This window comes from Sprattus sprattus, assembly GCF_963457725.1.
Source record: "Sprattus sprattus genome assembly, chromosome: 1".
NCBI classification, from domain to species: domain Eukaryota; kingdom Metazoa; phylum Chordata; class Actinopteri; order Clupeiformes; family Clupeidae; genus Sprattus; species Sprattus sprattus.
In genome coordinates this window covers 20,881,821-20,893,317 of record NC_137920.1, presented here as the reverse complement: position 1 = coordinate 20,893,317, position 11,497 = coordinate 20,881,821, and the positions used below count along the sequence as shown (strand labels likewise).

Here is an 11,497-nt window from a genome sequence, read left to right as displayed (position 1 = left end):
TGGAACTGCTCGAATTTTTTTCAACTATCCGATCCGAGCTGTCCAACACCCCTGGCTAAAATCACGTTTCCTGTTTCGTTCCCTATATGACAGCACCGCCGTTTTTAAAAAATCGCTAAGAGATCGATGGGAACCTGAGGCTGGAGGTCCAGGAGTGCATGAGGAGTTGGAGGAAGATCAGGGACAAGTTTGTAATAATGAAAAAAACTATGAAGGGCACCAGAACAGCCTCTTTGTGTTTGAGCTAGCAGATCATGCAGTGTAAATGATTAAATTGTAAAAGAACCTGAATTGTAGACGTAAAAAAGCAAAACTGTTTGTGTGGTATAATAATAGAAAATATTCGGCAATAACCACCAACTTGGTCATTGTCGTTAGTAATTCATTACACAACAACAGCCTCTGATCATTAACGGAAAATACACGGGATAAAAACAAACGATTTCTTATTTTATAGTTCTACTGTTGTTGTTGTTGATGATGATGTAATGACCTTGTAACATCATAATAAGCCGATGGTAATCTCCCCAGCCCCTCGTAGAACCATGCAGGTAAAGGTGAGTCGTACGATCATCCGATTAGAAAGGGCGTGTCTCTCGTGAAGTCGTACGAGGTGAGTTGGATAACCATGCAAAAGCCTTTAGGGTCAGGCACAGGGTGTGTGTGTGTGTGTGTGTTAGGGGGTTAGGGGGTTAGGGTTAGGGTCGGGCACAGGCTTTGTGTGTGTGTGTGTGTGTTAGAGGGTAATGGTCAGGCACAGGCCCTGTGTGTATGTGTACGTGTGTGTGTGTGTGTGTGTGTGTGTGTGTGTGTGTGTGTGTGTGTGTGTGTGTGTGTGTGTGTGTGTTAGGGGGTTAGGGTTAGGCACAGGGTGTTTGTGTGTGTTTATGTGTGTGTATGTGTGTGTGTTAGGGGGTTAGGGTTAGGGGTAAGGCACAAGGTGTGTGTGTATGTGTGTGTGTTAGGGTAAGGGTCAAGCACAGGCTTTGCGTGTGTGTGTGTGTGTCTGTATGTTAGGGGGTAATGGTCAGGCACAGGCCCAGGGTGTGTGTGTTTGTGTCTCTGTGTTCGAGTGTGTGTGTGTGTGTGTGTGTGTGTGTGTGTTTTGGGGTCGGGGTCAGGCACAGTGTGTGTGTGTGTGTGTGTGTGTGTGTGTGTGTGTGTGTGGGTTTTGGGGTTGGGGTCAGGCACAGTGTGTGTGTGTGTGTGTGTGTGTGTGTGTGTGTGTGTGTGTGTGTCTGTGTGTGTGTGTGTGTGTTAAGGTTGGGGATCAGGCACTTTGTGTGTGTGTGTGTTTCTGGTTAGGGTTAGGGTCAGGTCAGGCTCAGTTTGTGCGCGCGTTTCTGTGTGCGCGCGTTTCTGTTTGTGTGTGTGTGTGTGTTTGTGTGAGTGTATGTGTGTGTGTGCTCCAGTGACTGCTCAAACCGTCAACATTTGATACCTTAAAAATGAGATTCATTGTGACGAGCAAACTCTCTTTGGGTACTCGCACGCACACTCACACACACACACACACACACACACACACACACACACAGACACGCACACTCACACATACACACAAACACACACTTAGAAAAAGAATGAGAGAGATGGCATTACGTGTGTGTGTTTGTGTCTGTGTCTGTGTCTGTGTCTGTGTCTGTGTCTGTGTCTGTGTCTGTGTCTGTGTCTGTGGTCTGTGTGTGTGTGTGTGTGTGTGTGTGTTGTGTGTGTGTGTGCGTGTGTGTGTGTGTGTGTAAGTGTGTGGTTGTGACAGGGTTAGGGTCACACAATGTCCCATGTTGACTCATTCAAGGATTGCAAAACTGATGTGAGGTTGGGTTCAGCTGTGTTACGAAACTCTGTGCATATAAGACCTGGGCAGTGCATCCAGACACTAAGAGAAGGTGGTCGTGTGTCCCAGACATCGAGAGAAGGTGGTGGTGTATTCCAACGGTAAGTTGCCTTGTTTCTTCTTGCTATGTCTTGCTGGTTGTTTAAAAGGCTTCCATGTCAATATGAAATCAAATGAGTAGATTGCATTTTTTTTATCCTGAAAAATCCCCTATTGTCTCTTGTGGTTATTTTCAGCTTGCAGAGACCAATCACGGAGATCAGAAGCACCAATATGGTTAGTCTCTGGCCTTCCTAAAAACTTCAACATTAAATTAAAGGGATAGTTCGGATAGCTAGGATAATCCCGAACTATCCCTTTAAGTAATGCAAATGCTCGTCACACTTAAAGTAACACTATTTGAGGTATGGTTTTATAGGCACCTAGTTTTGGTACCATCCTCAAATTCATTTTGATAGAATATGGTCATGTGAAGGACAGATAAACACCTATGTCTTTCCCACTAGCCATTCAGGATATGCCCTATGTAGTTCTGTGTTCCGGGCTGCAAATATAGAAATAAAAAGCGCTCAAAGCATGACAGTGGCAGCTATACTGTTAAAAGACACCAGTTAGTGTCTTGGCAAGCTTCTATCAGTGTCAACTGGGCTGTTATTGGTGTTTGCAAGGTTTCTGAACACCTTTTAGGTAGTTAGTTTACTTGTTTTACTCTTAGGCCAAGCAGGGCTAACTGGTGCTTGAGACAGGTCAAGGTGAAGGGTGAACTAGTCAATATCAAATAACCTACACGCTACCATAAAACCTGAACAGATCATTTAGAAATGGATATTTGAATATTTGGGATTTCTATAATATATGTTGACCACACATGAGGCCACCAGCTTCTGCCTGACTGCCTGACTGCCATCCCTGCAGTCTCTTCAGTTTGCTGATCTGTGAAGAAAAGCTTCATAATTTCTTTTTGCTTTTATAAATGCTTTTAAAAAAGGATTATATAAATTATCTTAATCAGTTTTTATTGTGATTGCCTTCAAGTACAGTATACATGTATGCCATACACAGTGTAACCATGTCGTTTGACATGCTTGCCCGTCGCAGGTTGGCTGGTGTTTTATCCTAGTGCTCCCCCTGCTGGTCAACTCCCTCCCTACACCTTTCCTGGACTGTGCTGACCTTTACTCCAGCGGGCACACGCTCAATCAGGTTTACACCGTCTACCCCGCGGGTACCTTCGACTCGCCTGTGCAGGTGTACTGCGACATGGGATGCAGTGAGAGCCAAGACAAAGGCCGCTGGATGGTACTGTTTCTGTTAGTTTTGTCTCATTTTGACTTTCTTGGTCTTCATTTTATTTAGTTTTTTGCTTTTTTTTTATTGTATAAACAATCTGAAAGTGTAGACGCAATTTTTTACTGTGCAAGAAACAGCTGACAGTGAGACAAAAATCACCAAATTTGGCAAAGAAAAGTGTATTTGATTAGAATTGTGGCCTGTGCAGGTGTACTGCGACATGGGATGCAATGAGAGCCAAGACAAAGGCCGCTGGATGGTACTGTTTCTGTTAGTTTTGTCTCCTTTTGACTTTCTTGGTCTTGATTTTATTTAGTTTTTTGCTTTTTTTTATTGTATAAACTATCTGAAAGTGTAGACGCAATTTTTTACTGTGCAAGAAACAGCTGACAGTGAGACAAAAATCACCAAATTTGGCAAAGAAAAGTGTTTTTGATTAGGACGTGTAGCCTACTTTACGGCCAACGGATTTCGTTTTGAGATGAGAAAACCAAAATCGGGAAACGAGCTGTCATCCGACTATCATTAAGAAATAGGTAAACTAAAATCGGGAAATTACACATTTCCCGTTTCTTGTTTTGATAATAGCTAAACAGAAAACGAAAAAAAACGACCCGTTATCTGATTTTCTTTGATATGCTTAAACATAGAAATCGGGAATTAAAATACTTTTCTCAATTTTGCATAGATTTTTGTGTTGTGACCCGGAAGCTCAGGGTTAGTAGCCTACTAGTTGGCGGAGTAGGCTATTTGATTTGAAGTCAGACATCCATGAGACGCACGTAAACAAATATACAGGTTTTATTGCAGAAAACAGAATACATTGAATGGCTTGTGGCGATATCGCTGCTGCGTTTTGTAGGCCTACCCAGTTTGGAATGACACAGGTTTTTTTCTGAGAGGAATGTGCGGAGGTGGTGTGCTGAGCAGGGGGTTATCAGGTAGCCTTTTTCTGCCCTGATAGCCAACTTGAATTGTGATCTCAGTCACTGCGCAGAGAGAGTTGTACTGACTGATTACTGTATTGTTTAACACCAAGGCCGTTATAACCATAGACATATCTCTCTCTATATATATATATATATATGTCTATGGTTATAACACCGGCTACTGACAAGTAAATCACTGTGACTGCTTATCACAGAACCGCGAGCACGAAAAGGTTATATCATCCAGGTGTCCCCGCCCCCACAGCTACTCTGCCAGCCCCCTGCACATGAGCTGCCGCGGCTGACAGAGAGCAAGGAAACAGGCACTGAGTAATCACAAGAAAACATCAACACAACTGGTCGCTACAGTAGCGTTCCACACTGAAAAAATAGCAGCGCAGCGCGCCCTCTGCTGACATCCTGACTGTCAAGCTCATGGAAGCAACTTCCGGATCACAATACAAAAATCTACGCAAAATTGAGAAAGAAGATTTCCTCACATTATTTTAATTTCTGATTTCATTGTTTAAGCACATCAAATAAAATCAGATAACGGGTAGTTTTTTCATTTTCCGTTTTCTATTATCAAAACAGAAAATGGGTTGTTTTCCGATTTTTGTTCTCCAATTTCCAAATGGTAATGGGGAAACAGTTTGTTTCCCGATTTTGGTTCGCTCATTTCAAAACGAATATCCGTTGGCCGCAAAGTACAAGGACCAATTAGAATTGGGGACTGAACCTTTAAGCCTTATCAGGATTTTATAATTTGATTTTCTGTAGTTTATCATTTCCTTGGAAGTGTTTGTGAGAGTGTCTCCTTCTGCCCTCAGGTGATCCAGAGGAGGATGGATGGTTCTGTGAACTTCTACAGGCCCTGGGACCAGTACAAGGAAGGCTTTGGGAACAAGGAGGGAGAGTACTGGCTAGGTCAGCAGTGTTTTACACAAAGACACAGACACACACACACGCACACACACGCACACGCACACATGCACACACACACACGCACACGCACACATGCACACATGCACACACACACACACACACACACACACTTTGGGAACAATGACGTTGAGTACTGGCTGGGTAAGGATTTATCTCAGGATGCAGTGACCACAATACATGGGGAAGCAAGGTGAAATGTGATTATGATACAGATACATGTTATATGGAAAAATCATGTGATAGGAATTCCTATCTCTCTCTACCACCCTATCACTCTCTCTCACACACACACACACACACACATATGCATACTCACACAAATACACGAACACACAAACTCTCTATCACTCTCCCTCTCACACACACACACACACACACACACACACACACAGGCACACACACACACACACCAACACAACCAAACACACACACACAAACACACACCATCCTATTCTCACCCTGTATATCTGTCATATGTGAATGTTCAGGGCTGGAGTGGCTCCACCTGCTGACCAGTAAGAAGAAGTACGAGCTGAGAGTGGACATGGAGGACTTTGAGGGGGGGGAAGTCCACGCCCAGTATTCCTCCTTCTCTGTCGGATCAGAGGAAGAGGGGTACAAGCTGACTGTTGGGGGCTTCACCGACGGAGGAGCAGGTAGGATAATTTCATTTGAACAGATATATATTGATATCACAAAGTGCCAGTCTGGTGTGACTCAAATAATTGATTATTGATAATTGATTGACTTATTGAATATTTTGAATCACTGTGAAACTTCCAATAACAGCAGGGTTTCCTATAATCAATCTCTTGAATCATTTGCCTGGCAGAATGTTCTAATCAGTTCAACAAACCTTATTATTGTTATTATTGATGATTGACTATTGAATTCTGATTGACTAATCGAATATTGTAATCACTGTGAAACTTCCAATAAGAGCAGAGTTTATCTTATAAATGCCTGGCAGAAAGTTCTCATCAGTAAAAAAAAATATATATATATTTTTGGATGATGTTGAATATTGATTTTTACACAAACATAGGCCTCTAGTAAAAGTCTCTATTTCTTCACCTTATTGTTTATATTATTTTTCTTTCCATCATTTCTATGTAACTGTAATATATGGTAATGGCCAATAATTTGTCCTCAAAGGCAATGCTGACAGAAGTGCAATAAAATCCACCTACTGGTATACTCTTAGTTAGTAAATGCACACTGACACAGGCACACACAGACACACTCCCCCTCTCTCTCTCTACCCCTCTCTCTCTTTCACACATGTCCATGTGCACACACACACACACATACTGACACATATACACATTCACACACACACACACACACACACACACACACACAGACACAGACACACACACAAACTCTATATATCTCTCTCACACAGACACACACACATATACTCCTTCTCTCTCTCTCTCTCCCCCCCACACACACACACATACTCTCTCTCTCACACTCACACACACACTCTCTCACACACACACACACACACACACACACACACACACACACACACACAGACACAGACACAAACTCTCTCTCTCTCTCTCTCTCAAGGCCTCGATATACTTCTGCATCCCTCTCCGTCCTCGAAAAAAAAATGGGCGGGCGGGGGCAGGCGGTTGATTCAGAAAAACTTGAACGTACTGGTTGGGCTTACATACTACTCCGACGGCTATGCGTCCTAAAGTCTATTCAACGCCGGACCGCTGGGTGGGGTAACGACTGTTTGTCGAGACCGTAGCTACCCCATTACCTCTTTATTGGAGGTCATTGATTGTTTTTCCTCCCAACTGTCACTGACGCCGCTTCAGGACCTGTCGGGCAGGTGTCGTCACATGGGCCTTGGAGACATGTAGATCAGTCAACATTAGCATGTCTAATGCTATATATTCACTTGAGAAGGCAAATGTATCTCCATCGTGGTGATCATTTTTTTTGTGAAAAACATAGTAGCGATTTATAACAAAACGATATGCTTATCTTACATACAATACAGAAACTATTATAAAACGATCCAATAAAATGAATACGTTCTTATTTTCTTTGGTATTTTTGTCACATTCATATTTGCAATGATCGCTGGGTAACCTTTGTATAACTACAACGCTATGACAATGCACTCATTGGCCACGAGACGGTTGCCCTTGTCAAAAAGTGGTAACGTGAATGTGTCACTATGAAACAAAGCATGCACACTTCGAACAAAATTACCCCCCAAACTCTGAGGACAGGGCCAGAAAAATAAACCCACGGTTTTCATCATACCAATCAACATGCAATGTTATAGTTATATCAGACACACAGCAAGAACATGCATACCTCAACATACAGTTGTGGGACTGCGATTTCAACCATGAATATGTTGAAAAACACATACAGGAGCACACTTACTAATGATCCTCTGCCAGGCTCTCACACCACACACACGAAAAGTTGATTCCAAAAAATCTCCAATTTAAGACAGAGTGGACTGACTGGCTATGCATTTGTGCTGCTTGTGGGCAGGACAAAACCGATGTGTTTAATCTGCAACGAGACGGTTGCCCTTGTCAAAAGTGTTAGCGTGAAACGTCACTATAAAACAAAGCATGCACACTTCGAACAGAAATACCCGTAGAACTATGAAGTAAGGGGCAGAAAAATAAACCCACTGCAATCTTCATATCAATCCACATGCAGTGTTATAGTTATATCAGAAACACAACAAGAGAATGCATACATGCCAATAAAAATGATTCTGATTCTGATACCTCAACATATAGTTGTGAGACTGCCTTTTCAACCATGAATATGATGAAAAACACATACAGGAGCACACTCACTTATGATCCTCTGCCTGGACACCTTTAATGCCCAATTTTCAAGAAGACGTTCTTAGAGAAATCGTTGTGTGTGTGGTAGTCGTTTATTGTATAAATACCTCCTCCCGGGAATCCTCACAACAGCGAATGATGGCAACTAACAGACAATGGTTGATGGTGGAGCTGGACTAGTTTGAGTTGTAAGCAGAGGACGGCCTTGTAGCGATTTGAGCGACAACTACAACAACAAAAGAACAGGAGACAGATGGTACCGTACGTTTACTAGATTTTCCGCTAAATCAAGCGTTAGCGAATTCACAATAACTCTCAAAAGTGTGCTGCTAATGTAGCTAGCCTCGCTGCTAATAAGTACAACGTTATCGTGCTGATTATGCTCTCACACGCCACCCTCATTGAGGCAAAAGTAATGTTTGACTCAAATGTCTTTCACTGCCGTTTTATGTAAAGTCAGTCATTCTAAATAGGTTCTACACATACATGAAATACATTTCCTATTTAATAGATGCAAAGTAATGCTGACAGCATTACCTCGCACTAGCAAATTACGTTAGATGTCAGTTGAAGCTGGTTGGAGAAGGCACTTTCAACACCGAGCCACCAGCCAAGAGACCAACAGTGGTCGGAAGAAATGTACTTTTCGAGGGTTTATATAAAATACGGTAGCCGTAATGCTGCATGCTGTGCAGCTTTGCAGTTTACCAAAGTCGTACTAAAACATTTTGACAGAAAACAGGAAATGTGAGTTCCTGACATGTGTGATTCCGGAAATTATGTTGTTTGGAAATGATGCCGTAAGCTGGCCAATCACAGCCAAGGGGGTATCCAACTCTCTCCGACTCTTTAAGAAAAGTTAGAAAAAAGCGTTTGTCTCCGACCAGCTCTCCGACGGCTCGAATGGGCGTCAACACCTGGGTGAAGGTGTTACCAAGGCGTGCCAAGGCGTGCCAAAGTGTCCCTCTACGACCAAATCGGAGAGAATCGTAGTACTGTAAAAAGGCCTTTAGGCACACACACACACACACACACACACACACACATACTCTATCTCTCTCTCTCACACACACACACACACTCACACACACACACACACACACAGACATACTCTCTCTATGTGTGTGTGTGTGTGTGTCTGTGTGTGTGTGTGAGTACTTCTGTTCTCAGGTCCTGCTAGTCCTACTCTCTCTTGTGTGTGTGTGTGAGAGAGAGAGAGAAAGAGAGAGAAAGAGGAATGATTCAATTTAAATGTAATGTAATGTATGTACTGTAAACGTAATGTGTTCTGTGTAACAAAAGAGTGTCAATGGTAGGATGGATAATTTGTCTCACATGGACTGTTGATGTCCACAGGTGATAGCTTGGCTTACCACGCTGGAATGAACTTCACCACTTTTGACAAAGACCAGGATGCATATGGTGGAAATTGTGCTAAACAGTATCTCGGGGCCTTCTGGTATAATGCCTGTCATTATGCCAACCCCAATGGCGTGTACAGATGGGGGGCTGATGGCACACTGTTTGCTGTTGGTGTTGATTGGTACAGTTTTAAAGGTCATGATTACTCCCTTAAGACCATCAGCATGAAGATCAGACCAGTGGATGAACCAGTGGCCGAATGATAATTAGATTGAGCTCCCCTCTGGCCTCAAGCCAGAGCAGAACAGCAGAATACCTACCAGTGGCGTCACGTAGTAACGACTGCCAAGGTGCAAGATTTTATGAGAGAGGTGAAATAAGTTTGAAGATTGAGCTCCCCCTCTAGCCTTTAGCCAAAGCTGACCAGCAGAATACCTACGCCGTGTTTTGTCTGTCATTTTGAAATCTTCATTAAAATTAATTTTCTGCATTCAGCCATTGTTTGGTTTCATTCTTAAAGTGCACACACTAAAATATGCTTAGTTGTCATTGTGTCATTTTTGGGGAACTTGAAAGTTGGACCCTTGGTTTTAGGTGAGGATTTTTAACATTGCAGTTCATTTTCCCCCTCATAGACGTTCAGCAATAAATAAATAAAAGGTCACTTTTAACAATAAAAACAACAACAACAGACCTCAGAGTGTGGATATCTCTTCATTGTAATGCATTCTCTCGGCCAGGAGCGGCACAACCTCCTCTCCAGTGATATGTGCCTCTGTGAGTGCACTGGGGGTCAGTAGGTCAGTGAACATGTAGTGACCCGTTTGTATTATACCGCCCTCTAGTGTCCAAAAGCTATTACATCAGTAAATAAACCATACGCCCTCATGAAGGCAGATGGGTTCAATAAGTCAGACAGACATCTTCTCTGGTCAGCTCATGTTTACTTAGTTGTCCCAGTCCTCCATAAAAAGCGTGATCACCTAAATTGTAGTGAACCTTATGTTTGTGGGAAGTTTCTGGCTAAGTAGTTGAGGACAATGTAATGCAAGGCAGCGGAATTTACTAAGACAGTGCAAAGCTTAGCCTAACGGTAACATCCAAAATCAATAATATCTGGTCATAATTGGCAAACAAAATAACTCAAAATCATGCATGGAACTAGATATGCCTCAAGCCACAGAGTCAGGTGACAGTATGAGAACAGCACTGCCCATAATCCAGCAGTAAGGGAGAACAACAGATGGTAACGCTTCAGAATAACATAACTATGTCATAGCCCGGTCATGGCAGATGTCATATGTCACAATTAACAACTCATATTTGATTGTCACACTCACACACTCTCTCTCTCTTTCACACACACACACACACACACACACACACACACACACACACACACACACACACACACACACACACACAAACACATTCTCTCTCTCTCTCTCTCTCTCTCTCTCTCTCTCTCTCGGTCTCCCTTACACAGAACACATTACATTTTCAAAGATGACATCACATTTATTGATTGATTTCTTTCTCTCTCTCTCTCTCTCACACACACACACACACTCTCTCCCTCACACACACCCACCCACTCACTCATTATCACACTCTCATACACAAACTCACTCACTCACTCACTCTCAAACACACACACACACACACACACACATACACGCTCTCTCTCTCCCTCTCTCTCTATCTCTCTCTCTCTCTCTCTCACACACACACACACACACAAACACACAGATATCTATTCATTAACATTGGGGGAACTCAACAAAACAAACAAGCATAAATCAACAATACAGGCAGAGCTCACAGCAACCCAAGACACATGTACCCTGGGCACCTGCTTGGCCGATTATGCCCAAATACCGGCACCTTCTCAAGGCCCAAATTAGGCCCCAAACTAAGGACAAAACTAGGAACCAAACTAAGTACAGAACTAGGCACCAAACTAAGTACCTCCATTAGTGACACAGAAAATAATCACATAAACTAAACACATTGACTATTCTACACACACACACACACACACACACACACACATACAGTGCCACTTGAAAGTATGTGAACCCTTTGAGCACTTAAGCGTTTTCTGTTGTTTTACCATGATTTTTCATTTTTTTATCACCAATTTTCCATAGATGAAATGTCAGGTTCATGTTTATCATTTGCATGTACTTGTTTAGAGGAAATTGTTTGAGTACCCAAAAAATTACATGAAACATGGAATTAGTCCATTTCAAAAGTAAGTGAACCCCCAGCTGAATTGATAAAGTCTAGCAGGTAAC

General features: G+C 42.6%; 1 protein-coding gene across 1 annotated transcript; it reads left to right on the top strand.

The window, feature by feature from the left end:
• Positions 1–1,894: 1,894 nt before the first annotated feature.
• Positions 1,895–9,644, top strand: LOC308372537 (microfibril-associated glycoprotein 4-like). The gene is made up of 6 exons (XM_080847699.1): positions 1,895–1,938; positions 2,074–2,113; positions 2,936–3,136; positions 4,887–4,983; positions 5,490–5,657; positions 9,195–9,644. The coding sequence occupies exons 2-6, from the start codon at positions 2,111–2,113 to the stop codon at positions 9,461–9,463; spliced, it is 738 nt and encodes a 245-aa protein (XP_080703825.1). The 5' UTR covers positions 1,895–1,938; positions 2,074–2,110; the 3' UTR covers positions 9,464–9,644.
• The last annotated feature ends 1,853 nt before the right edge of the window (positions 9,645–11,497 follow it).